This window comes from Nannospalax galili, unplaced genomic scaffold, assembly GCF_000622305.1.
Source record: "Nannospalax galili isolate Female #2095 unplaced genomic scaffold, S.galili_v1.0 scaffold103, whole genome shotgun sequence".
NCBI classification, from domain to species: Eukaryota; Metazoa; Chordata; class Mammalia; order Rodentia; family Spalacidae; genus Nannospalax; species Nannospalax galili.
Window position 1 is genome coordinate 2,150,829 of NW_008352136.1, and position 19,303 is coordinate 2,170,131.

A 19,303-nucleotide genomic window follows, 5' to 3' on the forward strand; every position below is an offset into this window, starting at 1 on the left:
GCTGAGAATTTCCTTCTTTCATTATATGAAAGTGTTTATTTACCTGCGTCTTCATGCACACTGGTTATTGTTGTTATTATTATTCATTTTTATTCTTTGCCCCTTTACTGGGAGAGATGAGAACATGGAGTCCCTCTCCTCATGATGCTCACATTCTGCAAGGAAAACTGAACAGTAATCTCATGACTCGTGTTGTGTTCCATGGGGTGCAGTTGTGTTTGATGCCTGCTAGGTGGTCAGGAAGGTATTGTGAGCTTTCATTCAAAGACCATGAGGGAGCATTTACCAGACAAAATGATAGGAAAAGTTTCCATGGGAGAAAGCAGCTGGTGGACAGGCCCCATGATCGGGAAGACACTGAGCAAAACCAAGCTGTGGACACCCGTTCACCTCTCCACTTAATACATGGCAGCTGTCTCTGCCCTCTGCCCTGCGGATGGTTCTGGGCATCTTTAGTTACTGTCTTTGGTATGAGATCCTGTGTTTTCCTGCTGGGTTAGCCAATCAAAAGGAATTAAGACTTTATTTGAGCAGCAGTGTGTAAAGTTTTTCATTTAGTTTTGACTTTCAGATTCACATGGAAATTGCAGACTGTATCACCCAAACCCAGTGATGACATCACAATACTGTCCTAGACAACAGCATGTCAGTTGTCACACCAGAAACTCGACCTCAGCACAGAACTGCTCATAAGACCCAGGCTTTGTCTGGATTTCACAGCTCTGCACACAGGTTCACATTTTTGGCCTGTTGTGCTGTGAGATGATTTGACTGGTGGACAGTTCCATGTGGCTAGCCCTGTATTCAGGAAGTGGAATGTTCCAGAGAAACCCAGAAGCCCAAAGATACCTGCTTAGGCTTCCCTTGTCAATCACATCTTGCCTGCTGGTGTATGTTTGTGTGTGTGTCTGTCTATGTCTGTGTGTATGTGTCTGTGTGTGTTCACATGCATGCACACGTGCAGGCATGTACATAGACTCCAGAGGTCAGCATCAGATATCTTCCTCAATGGCTCTCCGCCTTACTTTAAAAAAAATATTTATGATTTTTATTTTAAGTATATGGGTGTATTGCCTGCATGTATGTAAGTGCACCTGTGTCATGCAATGCTGCAGAGGTCAGAAGAGAGCACCGAATTCCCCTGGAACTAGTTACAGATGGTTGTTAGCCGCTATGTAGGTGCTGGGAATCAAATCCAGGTCCTCTGCAAGAATAGCCAGTGCTCTTAATCACTGAGCCATCTCTCCAGCCTCTCCACCTTAGTGTTTTGAGGCAAGGTCTGTCACTGAACCTAGAGCTCACCTATTCATCTTGGCCAGCTGGACAGGTAATTCCAGGGAGTCTCCTGTCTCTGTTTCCTCGGTGCTGGGATTACAGATGAGTGCCATCACACCCATCCAAACTCAGATCCTCGTGCTTGCACAGCAATCACTTTACTGAGGGCCATCTCCCCAGCTCCTGCTATTTTTTTTAACATTTTATTTATTTATTATGTGTATGAGTGTATTGCCTGCATGCATGTAAGTGCACCTGAGTTGTACAATGCTGCAGAGGTCAGAAGAGGGCTTCAGATTCCCCTGGAACTGGAGTCAAGGGTGGTTCGTAGCCGCCATGTGGGTTCTGATCATAAACAATGGCAGATTTTGGCATGAAACTTGAGCTGCAGTGACATGGGACATATCTTTAAGTGTTATCTTTATTTTTAATTTAATTTTTTGAGACAGGGTCTCACTCTAGCCCTGGCTGACTTCCAACTCACTATGTAACCCAGAACAGCGTTTAAACTTGCTATCCTCCTGTCTCTGCTTCCCAAGTGCTGGCATTACAGGCGTGTACCACCATGTCCAACCCATAACCTTGATACTGAGCAGGTCTATGTAGATCAGTTCTAGCTCAGCAAGTGTTCCAGCTGATTGGAGATTTCTTTGGGACAAAAGGACGGTAATGCCACTGTGATTGGAACTTCCGGGTGTCTGCTCTGTGCTTGCTATACAGGCAGGTCTCTTTTTAACCCTTTCAACAACCAAGGCAGGAGAGGCAGGAGAATGTGGCCATTTTTTCCCATTTTACAGTTGAGGAACACAGAGCTCAGAGAGGGCACTCACTTTCTTAGGAACACACAGCAAGGTGTTAAGTGATAAATGTAGGCTTCCACCCAGTCTGCCTAGTACCAGATAGCACACCTTTCACTTGACCAGCCAAGTCTGTGTCTGCCTGCCGTGTGACCTCTAACCTCCATCAAGCCACTTCTCTGTGCTCCCAAAGCCATTGGGCATCAGAACAAGGCCCATTCCAACTCTTAGATACTGTTAATTTTTACTTATTAGATGAATTTTCAAGGAATTAGAATCATCCCACTGTTTCTCTCACAAACCCCACAACCTTCTGCGCGGACATTATGTTAATACCATCCCATATTTGTCAGGGCCAAATTTTGGAGGTTTGAGGTTTGGCATTTGTATTTGTTTTGTTTTGACTCATTAGGGCAGGATGACCTGTCAGCACAGGCTTTGCACATATAGCACAGCTAGACAGCCTTTTATTGCTTCAAGTAAGAGCAGAGCAGAAGTCCCCTGGGTGCCTTTCGTACTTTCTATCACCATGTCACCCATTCAAGACCTGACAGAAGCAGGTGGAGCCATCCAGGCCTCTGCAGCCTTTTGACTCCCAAAGCCCTCGAGGCCGTGGAGTAAACAGGTGCCCATTGAACCCTGGGTCGAGTGCCTGTTGTTGACTGTTTTGCTCAGGTGTCCTTTCCACAGCCTATGAGATAGGGCAGCTGAGGCTCTGAGTGGTACCTAGTCTACCCATGGTACATCCTCTGCTGGTCTCCAGACAGACCTACGTGTCCTTTCCTTTCTCACTAGCAAGTACTATGAGAAAGAGGCCCTCCTCATGGACCCTGTGGATGGCCCCATCCTGGCATCTTTGCTGGGTAAGTGATTGGCTGATCTGGGATGCATCTGGACTTGGCTCTTAAGTCTCCGGGGACCGGCTCATGCTCTCAAGGGCCTTTCTCTGGTGTCTTCTTGTAGGACTCTGAGTTGTCCCCACTGCCTGGAGGGAAAGGGAGTGACCTGGGGGAACTACCCTGGGGCAGTTGGGTGCAGGGATTTCTGGGGGCTCCAAGTTCCCAGCCCTGTGTGCTCCACAGTGGGGCCCTGTGCCCTGGAGTATACCAAGATGAAGACTGCAGACCACTTCTGGACCGACCCCTCCGCTGATGAGCTGGTCCAGAGACACCGCATTCACAGCTCACACCTGAGGCAGGACTCACCCACCAAGCGGCCAGCACTCTGTGTGAGATGGGTGGGCAGTGGGAGGGACTTGAGGCAAGATGTGGAACCTGGCCTAGGAGCAGGGAGCAGGGTAGGTGTCCCGAAGGTCACTCACAGCCTTTCCCTCTGTCTCCCATCCTGATGTCAGATCCAGAAGAGGCATTCTAGTGGCAGCATGGACGACCGGCCATCCATCTCTGCTCGGGACTATGTGGAGTCCCTGCACCAGAACTCCCGGGCCACCCTGCTCTATGGCAAGAACAATGTGCTGGTTCAGCCGGTGAGTGCAGGATAGGCCCAGATTGCACCCTGAGGGTCTGACTCCAGATTAGAGAAGGGGTTCCCTCTAGCTCCAGGTTGTCCAACCTACCACCCCTTCATCCACCCACCCACTCATCTGTCCATTTATCTTTTTATCAACAGCTCCATCTATCCATCCATTCATTTATCTGTCAGTATAACTATGCACTTCTCCACCCAACCACTCATCTCTATGTTGTTTCATCCACCCAGCCAAGTTTCCATCCATCCACTCATCGATCCATCTGTCCATCTGTGCATCCGTCCATCCATCTGTCCATCCATTCACTAATCTGTCCATCCATTTGTATATCCATCCATCTATCCGTCCATCTAAACACTAAGCCAATCTACCCATTCATTCATTTGTCAATAGCTCCATGCATCCATGCATTCATCCATCTATCCATCCGCCTATCTGCCTACCTTCCTCTCCATCCATCATATATCTAGCCACATACCCACCGTTCATTTATTCATTCAAGCATCTGTCAATATTCTCACCCATCTATCCATCCATCTTCAGTCAACTATCCATTCATCCATCTACCTCCTCCATCTGGCAGTGTAGCCATTCACCATCCATCCATCCATCCATCCATCCATCCATCCATCCACCATTCAGTCATCTGCTAAAATCTCCAGCCAGCTTCCCAGCTAATCAGTTCTTCCAAACTCTCTGCCCACCCATTCTTCCATTCATGCATCCACCCACCAGTTCTTAATCCATGTATATCTGTATCCACTCACTCATCCATCTCTCCATCTTTCCACACACCCAGTTGTCCACTTCTTTTCAAGTTCACCCCTGCACCCCACCTACCCAGCTGTCCACCTGACTGTTCACTACGCAAATATTTACACAGACCCCTGTGTGGCAAAGGCATCATATTGTCAAGGCTGCCACCTTCCTCCCTGGCACGGGGCGAGTACTTACTGTGAAATGCTTTGAGCTGCATTAACTCTTGGAGTTGAGTCCTGTAGAAATGATGACATTGAAGTCTGCACAGGTGAATTATGGGGTAGGATTATGCTTTGCACTCAGGCCAGCTGCTGCCGTCAGTAGTCAGTAGTCAGCTTCTGTACTCCAGCCCCTGGCCAAGCATGCGGGCAGAGCATGAGGCAGGAGCAGCCCCTGCCCTCACAAGGTGCCCCTCTGCTGTCCTCTCCCCAGGGTCATCATGTTGCAGTCAGCATGATAGGCTGCCCTGGGGTCACAGCCTCAGTCACTGGGTGACCCTGAGCAAGTCTTTTTGCCCTCTGGGCTGTTGAATCTGCATCACAGTGGGTGCAAGATTGGAGTTCCTTAGATCTAAGGAGTCTTGAGTTTAAAAGCAGCAGCTTCCCAGGACCATCTGGAATGCTGAGGACGGGAAACTCAGGGGTGGAGCCCTCAGGGAGCTCAAGGTTGTGTGATCCACCCAACGGGACAGAAAGAAAAGGTGGGGAGAAAGGAGGGAGGGAGAGGGGGAGGATCATTTGGTATTTTTTCCTACCTTTTGGAACATTTTTTTGTGACCCAGGAGTTTTCGTGCTGTCTTTTAATCATATGTCTTCAGAATACGTAACTGAAGCCCATAGGGAGCCTAGTTCTAAACCTTCCCTGGCAGAGTCCAGTCTTCCTGTCTCCTTTTGACTGACAGTCACAGATGCCCCAATTCTTCTGAAGACTATGTCCTGTTGTAAGAGTGAAACCACGGAGGACAAGTCACGGCCTTTGGGTTGCAACAGCAAGAGGTTTATTCAGGACACAGGTACCTGTGGGCACAAAGTCTCCTCGGAGGACTTGCGCACCCCAGGTTGAGTTCAGGGGGTTTTTATAAGGCAGAAGCAGGGTACAGAAGCAGAAACGCGGTTATTGGTTAATTTCAAACACACATAGTAATTTTACCAGTAATTTCAAAGGTATGCAGAGATATGGGGTAAGGGCAGGGGCTGAGGGGAAGTGGGATTGTTAAATGGGAGGTGGCCTCAGAAGCACAGATGTTTTCTAAAGATTTCCTGGTATCGGGCCCTCAGGGTGGTCAGGAGTTCTGACCGTAAAGCCAGTTTACAGCTTGATCTGTGAAGCTTGACCGGCGCCTACCTGCCTTGCAGCCTTTAGATAAGGCTGGTCCTGGTTTCTGTTAAGTTATAACAAGTGGGCTGTGGGCCCCTGAGTACTCATGGCATCTAGTTTCTCTTTATTTTTCACTGTCTCAAGAGAGGATCAGCAAGCTCTGCAGTCCTCTATGCAGTGTGCCATGTTATCCTCTACTTGTTTTTATAAAGTTTTACTGAAACACAGCCAGAATTGTTTGTTTACGTCTTGTCTGTGGTGACTTTCAGCTTCTCAGGTGACAGATATGAGGGGTCACCACGAAGCCTGAATGGTTCACAAAGCCAAAAATATTCCCTGTCAGTTCCCTAACACAAAAGCGTAGTGGCCTCTGGCCGGCAGTTCAAGAAGAACAGCATGTTGGCAAGGGGTCTGCTGTTGAAGGGCTCAGGTCGTGCTGACTTGGTTCTCACAAGCTGCCTTCTTCAGTCTCAAAACCTGTAGTCTTAGACACTGAAAGTTCCCCTTGCCCCATACTGCAGGCTAAGACCAGGCAAGCCCGGGCATGCCCAGACATGTTGCAATTCTCCTTCCCAGAAGGCTATAGGTTCAGCAAGCCTGGGCATGTAAAAGACCACATAAGGTAAAGACCAGAAACTTCTGGCCCCACAGATAACAGTCAGCACATTCCAATGTCCCACCAATAGGAAACTTCCCCGTACTCAGTGCATGGGACCATCCAATCACTTTGAAAGATGCTTGGCGCCTTGCGGGCTTTCGTGAAACCTCCCTATAAAAAGCATGCCCAACCCTGGTTCGGGGCTCTCAGTTCAGCTTGGTGGGTGAATGCTGTAATTCTTCCTTGCTGATACTGGGGGCCCCGAGCTCGAGCCCGAAAACGAGCCAGACTCCCATTTGGCTTCTGGAGTCCACGCCTGACTAGTCGCTCTAGGATTGGACTTTTTCAATAAATTCAACCAAATTCCAAGTGCTGGTGAGTGGTCTCCAATTCTCGAGTCTGCGGACCCCAACACTGTCATGGTGGGGCTGAAGGCCCACAAAGCACAAGGCTTTTCTAGGGGATCTGGGACTGGGCACCCAGCTGAGATGAAGGACAGCTGTCACCCTGTTCCCAAGCCAAGTCACAGTAACTTTGCAATGCAAAGGTGAATCACACGCCCTGCCCCCAACTCAGCTGAAGCCATGTCTGGTGATGACCGAGTCTGCCTGAGATCCCCATAGCTGTGAGATGCCAACAGGCATCAGACATGCCCCACAGGGGACACTGAAGTGTGAAGGGATTCAGAATGCCAGCCCAGGAGTGGGGAGGGTCTCTGCCCTCTGCTGTGTGCGGGCAGGTTTCACTCACACACGCAGTCAGGGGAAGCCCCTGAGTTCCCCTGTCCTGTGTGGTGGCACACTCACTGGGTACACCCAGGGTACTCCGATGAGTGTCAGTCACTTGCCTGTGGAACTGAGCTTGGTGACAGACTGTCCCTTACTGGGTGAGGAATGGGGACATTTCCCTGTCCCCCCACCCACTAGGAATAAAAGAAAGCGGGTAAAAGTTCCTGTGGGCAGATTCTGGGCAGATGGAGGTACAGGCTGCTGGGTGGGAGTGTGTTTGGAGAGTGGGTTCCTGGGTAATAGCTATGTAATGGGCCAAAGGGCTTGCCTGTTCTCTCTTTCCCTCCTGATTGACCAAAATTAAAGCCTTGTTTTGAAAAGGGTAATGTTAGAGGGACAGCCCCCCAGCCAGGTCCAAAGGAGTCTTGAGATAGGAACACTGCAGCTTCAGGAGCGGGATATGAGTGAGAGGACTCTGGGGTGAACTTTCACAGCTGGACTCTCCTGAGCCCACCCTGGACTGTTAGGGGCAGAAGGCTTTGCCCAGCACGGGCAGCTGGAAGGAGGCCCAGGGTCTTCCCAGTGTATGGCTTCAAGAAAATAGCCCAGCCCTTAGGCTCTGCTTCTGCCCTCTTGAGTCAGGGCCCAGACCTGTGGCATGGCCAAGCTGAGTCCTCATCTCTCTGCAGAGGGATGATATGGAGGCCGTGCCAGGATACCTGTCCCTGCACCAGACAGCTGATGTCATGACCTTGAAGTGGACCCCCAACCAGCTGATGAATGGGTCTGTGGGAGACCTGGACTATGAGAAGAGGTAGGGTGCCCCCAAGTGTCCCCCAAGTCTCTCCACTCTCCTGGGTAGGGGAATGTTCCCTTCCTGGGGAGGGACTAGGTGTGCTCTGCCCCTGCTTGCCATCCTGTCTGGTTGCTGTGGTTACCTGGCCCTGCTGCTGTGGCCTGGGGGCGGGTGGCACTGGAGCTTTAAGAGGATCTGAAGACAAATGGGCAGAGCCTGGGGGTAGTGTGGTCAGGCAATGGTGTGGTGACAGGGCCACCCAGAAAGAGCCCTGTAAGGATTCCTTGAGTCTGCAAGTGGCAAGACAGGCCTGTCTCTACCCCATTACCCAATGAAAGGGAGACGGGTAATAGTTAGTAGATGTCATCCCTGATGGCTTGTCTCCTATGATATCTGCAATGTGTGAGGGCCAGCAAGGCTTTGGGGCCACTCTTGAAAAAATATACTGGACTCAGGGTTGGGGGGATCCTTCAGTAATGCTTGTTGTATTAGGTAGCTTTCCAATACTGTGACAAAATGCCTGAGGTAAAGCACTTCTAAGGAGGAAGGGTTTGTTTTGGCTCATGGTTTCAGAGGTTTTACTTGATTCTGTTGCTCTGGGTGTGGTGAATCAGATTACCAGATAGGAGCAGAGTACAGAGAAACAACTCACCTCACAGCAGCCAGGAAGCAGAAAGAGAGAGAGCGATAGACAGAAAGAGACATAGAGAGACAGAGAGACAGAAACACACAGTGAGATACAGAGAGCCAGAGAGAGGGGGGAAGGACAAGGTTGAGCGCCCGATATCTCCTGATATCCCACTACCCACCACTGAGTCCCCTTCGAGGCCACATCCCCAGTGACCTCACTTCCTCCCAGTATTCCCCACCTCCCAGTTTCTGTCAACTCCCAACAGTGCCATAGACTGGTGATCAGGCCTCTACCACATGGCCCTTTGGGAGACACACCAGATCTATTCTGTGCCATCTGTGTGACAACAAGGGAAGCTTTGGGACCAACAAGGGTGTTGCTGAGCTGAGTGTTGAGCAATTATTTCAGCTGTGGGAAAAGCAGGGCTGCTTCCTGTTCCTCCTCCCTCCTCCTCCTCCTCCTCCTCCTCCTTCTTTGGTCTTTTTGAGACAGGGTCTCCCTGCAGCTCCAGCTGTCCTGGAACTCACTATGTAGACCAGGCTGGCCTCAAACTCGAGACTCTGGCTTCCTGGAACTGCTGCCCAAACTGACTCTTCACCATGTATTTCAGACACGGTGCTTTTCTTTTCCTCTCCTCCTCCTCTCCCCCTCCTCCTCCCCCCCCTCCTTCAGATAGGGTCTTATTATGTAATTCTAGCTGGCCTAGAACTCACAATGTAGACGAAGCTGGCCTTGAACTCACAGAGATCCACCTGCCTCTGCCTTCCAAATGCAAGATTAAAGGGTATATGCCACCAAGTTCAGGTTTTCTTCCTTTAAAATGTTTTTACGATAAAGAATTTTAGCATAAAAGTAAGACGTGGGGCTAGAGAGATGGCTCAGAGGTCAGGAAGACTGGCTGCTCTTGCAGAGGACCCAACTTCAGTTCCTAGCACTCACATGGTAGCTAATGTCTGTTAACTCCAGTTCCAGGGGACTTGTCATCCTCTTCTGGCCACCATGGGGATTACATACACATAGTGCACTGATGTACAAGTAGGCAAAACACTCATACATATAAATAAAATAAGAATTTAAAAAATAGGGGCTAGAGAGATGGCTCAGTGGTTAAGAGCACTGATTGTTCTTGCAAAGACCTGGGTTTAATTCCGGACACCCACATGGTAGCTAACAATTGTCTATAACTCCAGTATCAGGGGAATCCAATGCCCTCTTCTGGCCTCCATGGGCATTGCATGACACAGGTGCACTAACACACATGTAGGCAATGCACTCATACACATTTTAAAAAAATAAAAATAGATAAGACCAGTCACCTGATTCCCAGTTCTCATCTAAACCCCTACTGACCACCTTAAAGCAGTTTTCAGATTGTCACTGTTTAAATACATCAGTAAAAATTAAGAAATCTTTCTTTTTAATTTTTATTACATTTTTATTTACTTTGTGTGAGTGTGCATGTGCCAGGGCACAAGAGTGGAGGTCAGAGGACAACATGCTGGAATTAGTTCTCTCCTACCCTGTGGGTCCTGGGGCTCGAACTCAGGTCATCAGGCTTGACAGCAAGCTCCTTTACTCGCTGAACTATCTCGCTAGCCTCAAGAAATCTCTTCAGGAAGCACAGCCCATACACTCCTGTTGTGTCATCTCAGGTTTCACTGACCTCAGGTCTTCAGGTGTCCAGCAGTTCTCTGTACGCTGGTTGCCTCCTGTCCCAGAGGTGGTCAGTGGCAGCTGTGGGCAAACTTGAATAGAGAGCCCAGCTCCAGACACACCCTGGAGTTCCATATCAAGAGACCTGGGTGGAGGAAGAGCAGGGGGAGGGCATGCCCATGGCCTGGACCCCAGTTACCTTGAGCCTTGGTATCAGGCTTTCTCTGGCCTCCCCAGGGAGTGAGGATCACAAGAACCCTGGGTCCCCTCTGCGGCATGTACCCAGTTGCCAGTCATGTGTACAATCTATGGGCCTTCCTCTATCTGTTCACCCTCTATCCTGAAGATGTGGGTCCTGCCTGGTTCACTTCTTTCCTGACACCTACCACAGACAACAGCACATACTAGGTGCTCAGATAATCTGTGAAATGGAGACTGGGGACCTGTGCTCCCCCAGCCAGTTTACTGAGCACCTGTCATTGCCAGGGAGGAGGCTGGTGAGTGAAAGGACAGGAAAGCTACCCCTGAAGGCTCCCAGGGCCCAGAATTCTTTTCAGTTCTGAGCAGATCATCTTGTCCAATTCTGTCACTTGACAGAAAGGAGAAATGGAGGCCCTAAGAGGCTATAGTGATTGCAGATCACCCAGCAAGGCAAGGATAGAGCTGGAATCTGGTCCCTAACACACTTTATCTGTTCCCTCTGAGCCTCTGTTTCCTCATCTATGGGATGGACACTCCAACAAGATCCATGTCACAGAGGTTCTGTGAGGATTAAACCTATCTGAAGGGCTCAGCTCAGAGCTGACACAGTTGGCTTAGGACACAGGACTTGGGACATGGTCACTTCAAGTACTGACTTAAGTGTGTCTGCTTCCAAGTTAGAGCCTGCTGCTGTCCTGAAACAAATCATTGTCCCTTCAGAACATCCTGGGAGCCTAGGAATGTACCTCTCAGAGCTTCCTACCTGGGAGGCTCAGAGGCTGTCTCAAGTCATACTGCTGGGCTGTGGGACATCAGAGCTGGGGAGTGGTTCTTCTAACTCTTGCCAACATGGTGGCCTGGAGGGATCTGAGCCACTCAAGGTGCTTAGCTGGCAGTTCCAGAAAAGCCAGGATCAAGCTGACTTAAATACCCATTCACATGATCTGAAGAACCCAGGGCCAGGGGCTTCAGGCCTGGCAAGATCCAGGGACTTGAATGATGGTGCCACACAGGCTTTCCTTGAGCAGTCCGGAACATCTGAGGATCTCTGGGCCTTTTAAACCTAAATCCAGTCATCTCTCACTGGTTCTGCTTGGGTCAGGAGGCCAACCCTGCACCATCACTGTGGTTGGGCAGTGAAATGTGCTGATTGGCTGGCCTGGGTTAGGTGACCATCCCTGTAGTCCTGGGGCAGAGACTTGACAGAGTCAGGTTCACTTAATCCACCCAGATGTTTGAAAGGAGTTTCCCTCAGAATGTTGAGGTGCTAGGACACAGCACAGATGTGACGCAGATGCTGGGAACAGTGATTTTAGTAAGAGGTGAAGATTCACGGGGCTGGTCTCCCTAAGCCCCTCCTACGATGAACCGGGCAGACTCCCCACCACTTCACCTTCCCCTTCCAGCGTCTACTGGGACTATGCAGTGACCATCCGCTTGGAGGAGATTGTGTATCTGCATTGCCACCAGCAAGGTAGGAACCATGGGGACAGCAGGTGGCAGGTCATTCACAGTGAACCCCTTCCCATGCCTTCCCCACCCCTGTTTGTTCATTAATATGATCAACAACATGATGGGCCTCTCATGTTGCTTGCACAGCTTCAAGCAGGCAGTGTTACCTCTCTGAACCCATGTCTTTGTGACTCCAGAGACAGTGCTCTACAGAACAGACATCAGTAACCATAGTATTCCATTAAAGCTGGAAGATGCAGTCAGAAGACGCAGGGCACCGTCCTCTGTTAAGAAAGCAGGTAGTTTGTGCCTTGCAAGGCCTGGCACACAGCGACGTAAGCCTTTTTAATGAGGCACACCTGGGTTCCCATCCAGGCTTTGTAACCTACCAGCTGTGTGACATTGGGGATGATTCTAAACTTCTCTCAGCCTCAGTTTCATCATCTGGAAAATAAAGAAGACTAGATAGCCCTCCCAGGGATGTTGTGCTTGTTACAGTAAGGCAGGCTTTCAACATGGAGTGCATTAAGTATGCACTGGTATGCATCAGGTACTGAATACATGCTAGAGGGTTGGAGTCACCTACAACCCAGAGCAGGACCCCTGGGTCCCATTGGTCCTAGGGGAATGTCTGTCCATCATGATGACACTCTACTGTCCTCTCTTGTCTGGTCATGGTGACAGTGGACAGTGGTGGAACCGTTGTGCTGGTGAGCCAGGATGGAATCCAGAGACCACCCTTTCACTTCCCTAAGGGCGGTCACCTGTTGCAGTTCCTCTCGTGCCTGGAGAATGGGCTGCTTCCGCATGGGCAACTGGACCCACCACTCTGGTCCCAGCGGGGAAAGGTGAGGGGCCAAGCTGTGGGGGACTTGAGGAAGCTGGGGTGGGGTCAGCCATGGGGGAGGTGGCGGTTCTTGCCTCTGGGCTGTGGTATCACTTGGTGGACTCCTGCACTCCCCTCTAAGACCCTCACTGGGGACAGTCATGGACATGGATGACTCTGAAGTTTGCCCTGGGATGTGTTCCCACAGGGGAAGGTATTTCCCAAGCTGCGCAAGCGGAGCCCTCAAGGGTCCTCAGAATCCACATCTTCTGATAAGGAGGATGATGAGGCCACAGACTACGTGTTCCGCATCATCTACCCTGGCATGCAATCTGAATTTGGTAAGCTACTGGCCCTCCTACCCTGCGCTTCCTGAACACCACCTCAAAGGTTTGCAACTAGGAGACAAGAGGTCTAGATTCTGGGGCCAGTGAATACTAGCTACTGTCTGATCCATCTTGTCTCACTTCAAATTATTATCAGGTATCAATGAGTTAGGAACGTGATTAGTGCACAGCCTGTGGGGTAAGGTCTCATGTGTAGGAGGCCCTGGGTAGTGATGGCTAAACAGCAGAAGAAATGCAAAGCTGAAGCCAGGATGGTGGTGATGGTGGTGATGATGGTGATGGTGGTAATGGTGGTGATGATGATGGTGATAGTGGTGATGATGGTGGTGATGATGATGATGGTGATGGTGGTGATGATGGTGATGGTGGTGATGGTGGTGGTGATGATGGTGATGATGGTGGTGATGATGGTGATGGTGGTAATGGTGGTGATGATGATGGTGATAGTGGTGATGATGGCAGTGATGATGATGTTGATGATGGTGATGGTGTTGGTGATGGCGGTGATGAGGTGATGATGGTGATGGTGGGGATGAGGTGATGATGGTGATGGTGTTGGTGATGGTGGTGATGAGGTGATGATGGTGGTGATTGTGATGGTGATGATGGTGGTGATGTGATGATGGTGATTGTGGTGATGGTGATGGTAATGATGATATGATGATGGTGATGATGAGGTAATGAGGATGATGATGGTGGTGATGATGATGATGGTGATGGTGGTGATGAGGTGATGGTGATGGTGATGATGATGGTGATGGTGTTGATGATAGTGGTGATGACGATGGTAATGATGGTGGTAATGGTGCTGATGATGATGGTGATGGTGTTGGTGATGGTGGTAATGATGATAGTGGTGATGATGATGGTGGTGATTGTGATGGTGATGATGATGGTGGTGATGTGATGATGGTGATTGTGGTGATGGTGATGGTAATGATGATATGATGATGGTGATGATGAGGTAATGAGGATGATGATGGTGGTGATGTGATGATGGTGATTGTGGTGATGGTGATGGTAATGATGATATGATGATGGTGATGATGAGGTAATGAGGATGATGATAGTGGTGATGATGATGATGAGGTAATGATATAAGAGTGATGATGATGGTGGCTATTGTGATGGTGGTGATGATAGTGATGTTAGTGATGATGGTGGTGATGATGATGGTGGTGATTATAGTGATGCTGATGGTGATGTTGAGTATGGTACTGATAGGGGAAATTTGTATAGAAAAGATGCTTAACTAATAGCATCTTACCACTAAGATCATTATGATCATAATAAGGTTTTTGTGAACATCCAGTGAATTCATATTTGACAAGTATGCCGATGGGCCTGGCATTTATTTAACACCTTGTGGGTAGCTGTCAAACAGATCAATACAGAGGTACACGCTTTTTTCTGTTGATGGCAAATAAAGGAAGGCTCTGAATGGGAGCACAGACTTGGCCCCTAGGTTGGGAATCAGCTCCCCCACTGAGGAGCTGGGTGCTGTGCCTCAGTTCTCTATCTGTGAAGGCAAAAATGAGAGCACCCACACCCTGTAACTGACAGCTGCTGTTGGTGAAAAGAAAAGGGAGACCAGTGAAGACTGGGGTGGGGCTCTGTCTGTAAAGTGCTGGTCACACAAGCATGGTGACCTACTTTTAATTTCCAGAATCCACATGAAAAAAGCCAGGCATGGCACTGAGGGATGGCCCAGTGGGTATGAACACTTGCTGTGCAAGCATGAGACTCTGAGTTCAAATTCACACCACTATGTGGAAAGCCAGTCACAGCTGAGTATGCCTGTAACCCCAGCACCCAGAGACAGAGGCAGGTGGATCTGGTGAGCCAATGGCCAGGCAGCCAAATGTTGAATGGTGAGCTTCTGGTTCAGCAAAAGACCCTACAGCAACAAAAGAAGTCACCCTGAAGTCCTACTCTGGCTGCCACATACACACATAGTGGCACATATATCAGTACCGAGAGAGAGAGAGAGAGAGAGAGAGAGAGAGAGAGAGAGAGAGAGGAGATGCTAGGCATGATGGTGGGTTCTTGTAATCCCAGTACTGGGTAGGCAGAGTCAGGCAGATCACTGGGGTGTGCTAGCCAGTCAGCTTGGCCTCCTTGGCAAGTTCCAGGCCAGTGAGAGACCCTGTCTCAGAAAACAAGGTGCGTGGTATCAGAGGAACCACACCTGAGCTTGACCCTCTACATATATGCATGCTCACAAACATGTACAGGCAATCATACACATGTGCACACCACACACACACACACACACACACACACACGCAGAGAATAGAGTAGATCCAGGTGTGATGCAGTGTAACTGTAATCCCAATGCTCAGGTTGTTGAGGCAGGAGGATCGTGAATTTGAGACTGACCTGGACTGCAGGGCAAGACCCTTTCTCAAAAGGAAAGAAATCCCCAGCTCTGCCTGGGACTTTATGGTGGGGCAAGTGATGGCACTGTGCCACTGTTCTACGAAACCAGAAACTAACTGCAGATTTTACAGGTCACTGAAAATAAATGGCAAGCCTAGCCCAGCGCCCCGCCCAGAGAAGGCCTTTTACAAGTGCCTACACCCTTCCCTCCTCTGAGCAGTTGTGTGGAGCAGGAGAGGGGGAGGAAGGGACCTTGGGGAGTTGGCTTCTCTGGTGGTCTCTGTCTACCCACCTCAGTCCTCCCCCTTCATCATGTCTTTTTGTTTTCTGTCTCAAGTTGCCCCTGACCTCTTGGGCAGCCCTCAGCCTGTGTCTGTGGGCCCTGCCTGGATGATGCTTGCTGCTGGCCAGTCCATGCTGGTGGTGGCCAGGGGGATCCAGTGGGCACAAACCAGAAGGGATCCTGCCCTCCCCACACCAGTCCTGAAGGAGTATCACCCCAGTAATGTCTGGTTCCCACTTCGTCAGGGGCTGGGTACCAGCCATCTCGACCATGTTGTCATTTGAGTTGTGGTCCCAAGGAAGATGGAAACAGAAGATCTATTAGTGCTGTCTGCTTGGCATAAGGTTAGGGGTGGAGGTGGGATTGCTGCCCTGTGCTTCCCTGCACAGGCTGAGAACTGGGATGTTTTCTCAAAAGCACAGTGGTGAGTCTGCATAGGGAGGAAGTGTGGGGCCAGAACTGATTTCTGTAGCCAGCTTCCTTCCCTGTCCAGTGGATGCAGGTGACCCAGTCAGCCACTGAGCTCTCGTAACAAGCAGTGAAATCCACATGTGCAAGTCTCTCTCCCCTTGGAGTTGAGAAAGAGCTGAGGGGACAGCAGGCAGATGGGAAACTTTGCACCTGTCTGTTTCCTGGGGCAGGGACTAGCAATCCGTGACCCTGTTCTGCACAACTCGTGATGCGAGAATGGTTAAGTGCTCCTGAGTACCTAAAAAAAAATCAAAAGAAAGCCAGGTCTCCAGCCATTCAGGTGGCTCAGTAGGTAAAGTCTCTCACTGAGGAGACTGAGAACCTGAGTTCAATCCCTGGAATCCATGTGGTGGAAAGAGAGAGGATCCTTAGAAGTCACACACACACAAGAAATGGACCCAGGTTTGGTTCCCAGCACCCACATGGCAGCTAATAACTTTCAGCAACTCTAGTTCTAGGGGATCTGACACCTTCTTCTGGCCTTTGTGGGCATTGCACATACACGGTGCATTTACATACATGCAAACAAAATACTCATACACATAAAAAATAAAAATAAAATTAAGGCCAGGTGTGGTGGTCCATGCCTTTAATCCTAGCACTCAGGAGGCAGAGGCAGACAGATCTCTGTGAGATTGAGGCTAGCCTGGTCTACATAGTGAATTCCAGGCCAGCTGAGGCTATAGGGAGACCCTGTCTCAAAAAAGTGGGGAGCTGGAGAGATGGCTCAGCAGTTAAGAGCACTGACTGCTTTTGCAGAGGACCCAGGTTCGATTCCCAGCACCCACCTGATAGCTAACACTTGTCCATAACTTCATTTCTAGGGGAATCCAATGCCTTCTTCTCACCTCCATGGGCAGTGCATGACATGGATGCACTTACATATGTGTAGGCAATATACTCGTACACATAAAAATAATAAAATTTATTGAAAAATCCACATGCAAAATAAATAAAACACACGCAAATAAATATTAAAAACTATTTTTATTTTATGGGTATGAGTATATTGCCTGCATATATGTAAGTACACCCATGTCGTGCCATAATCATGGAGGTCAGAAGAGGCTGTTGGTTCCTGTGGAACTGGAGTTGTGGATAGTTGTTAGCCGCCATGAGGGTGCTGAGAACCAAACCCAGGCCCTCTGCAAGAACTACCAGTGCTCTCCAGTCCTCTAAAAACTTTTTTTAAAGAAAGCCAGACCTGATGGTACACACCTGTATTCCCAGAACTTAGGGGGCTGAGGCAGAAGGATCATGAGTTTGAGGCCAGCCTGGGCTACCTTGTTAGATACACACACACACACACACACACACAGAGAGAAAAACATCAAGAGACTGGAGGCATAAGAAAAGGGCAGAAGTGTCCTGGTGTCCAGCGCAGGTCTGTGGCATAGACCCATGGTAGTTTGTGTTTCGTGGTGGCCACATCTACACAGTGACAGCACAGCTGAGTGATCCTGACAAGAAACAGAACAGCACAGGAACCTCAAATACTCCCTGACCTTTTGTGGAAAAGGTTTACCCAGCTCCATGATAGAGAAAACAAAACTTTGCCCCCATCTAGAACTCCTGTGAGATGGAGAAGCAGAGTACTGAGGTCACGCCCCTGTGACAGAACTGTGTCTGCAATGTGACAGAGATGTGATTTTCAGGACACTAGGAAAAGGAAATTTAGAGAGCATACGTACCGGATCTGAGGGGAGCTGCCTGAGATAGTCGGCATACACGGGTCAGGAGATCAGGGTCATCGATGCAGTTGTGTGCCCACGTGGTCTCAAAGAATAGAAATTAGAGGGCTCTAGCTCTAGCACATTTTAATTCAGTGGGTCAGGGGTGCCAGATGATCATGTGGTCTTTCTAAGGAGCCCCCCTGCCCCACTTTGAGCCTCAGGTTGGAGGGGCTTCATAGTTCAGGACCACAGACAGCGCTGATGCTCCCCCTGTAAGTCCAGGCCTAGACATCAGGCCTCAGCCTTCGCAGAAGCACCTGGCAGGTTCCTCTTCCCCTCCTGTGGGCATGACTAAATGACAACATGGAGAGGCAAGGCTGTCTGCTCTGGGATGGGCCTGTCTGCTTGGCTCTGCTCCCTCGTCTCTTCTTCCCTCTCTGGCTGCCCTCAGCTCTGCCGGGGCCTCTGATGAATCGTGGTAGTGGCTTTCATTAGATCAGGTGGGCTCAAGGATCTACATCAGACTGTGATCGGGTGCATTGCAGACTGTCACACTCAGGACTTTCCTGTCTCTGGGCCAGCCTCGGGGAGCTGCTTGCTTTGGGGTGAGGTTTCTGGAACTCACCTGGGTTTAACCAAGGCTCCTCTTGGTCCCCTTTTGCATGCACCACAGTGCCCCAGGATCTGATGGATGTCTCTGTGAGCAACCTCCCGTCCCTATGGCAACCCAGCCCCCGGAAGTCTTCCTGTTCTTCTTGTTCACAGAGTGGCTCAGCTGAGGGCAGCTCAACCAATGGCTGCAACCATGAGAGGTAGGTGGGGCTTGGACTATAGATGGAAGAGCCCTGAAGCAAAGACCTTAGACCTGCCTGTCTCTTGCCCTGAGATGCATTTGGAGGCACAAACATGGCCTATGGAATCCAACAGCTAGTTAAACCCTGGCCTTGTGTAGTTCTAGCAGTCTTAACAGTCTGAGTTCACTATCAGTCAGGATAAACAAAGTTCTGCTGCAGTAACAAACAGTCCTGAAACATCAATGGATTTTTACAGCAAATGGTGAAGTATTCTGCAGACTGTGAGCCTGTCACAAGTCTGCTTTCTGATGGAACAGCCCCTGTCTTGGATGTCATGTCACCAACCCACCAACCACAGTGTCAAGAGGCAATGCTATTTCTGCTTCCAATTTGTTGATTTCCCCCCCCCCCACACACACACATCTTTCACTCATCAATCTCCATTTTCCTGGCAAGACGGTAAGGTCTGTGATAGCACATGCTACATTCAAGCTAAGCAGGACAGCAGCTATTTAGAGGGCTTACTGACTGTGATTGATTAAAGACCCTCTTTTCATTCAAGGCATGAGGTGAAGGAGGATCAGAAAATGTGGTGGACATTTTTCAGTAATGAGGGTTGTCCTTCAGTGTCCATAGAATGTTGGTTTCAAGACTTCTAATGAATACCAAAATCCACTCAAGTCTCTTATATAAATGGAAAAGCATCTTTGCCATACACACCCTCCTACATGTTTTAAATCATCTTCAATGACTTATAGTACCTAATAAACTACAAATAAATACTATGTTGTGGTTAAACCTGTACAGTTTAAAGAATAATGACAAGAAGACAGA

General features: G+C 49.4%; 1 protein-coding gene across 1 annotated transcript in view; it reads left to right on the forward strand.

The window, feature by feature from the left end:
* The window catches only part of Sgsm1 (small G protein signaling modulator 1), a 121,239-nt gene that overhangs the window by 31,921 nt on the left and 70,015 nt on the right, over positions 1–19,303 (forward strand). Inside the window, exons 6-13 of the mRNA XM_008849000.1 lie at positions 2,868–2,935; positions 3,155–3,300; positions 3,427–3,558; positions 7,653–7,777; positions 11,651–11,718; positions 12,381–12,544; positions 12,731–12,863; positions 18,349–18,487. Coding sequence (XP_008847222.1) covers positions 2,868–2,935; positions 3,155–3,300; positions 3,427–3,558; positions 7,653–7,777; positions 11,651–11,718; positions 12,381–12,544; positions 12,731–12,863; positions 18,349–18,487 — 975 coding nt within the window. The remainder of the gene's footprint in view (positions 1–2,867; positions 2,936–3,154; positions 3,301–3,426; positions 3,559–7,652; positions 7,778–11,650; positions 11,719–12,380; positions 12,545–12,730; positions 12,864–18,348; positions 18,488–19,303) is intronic.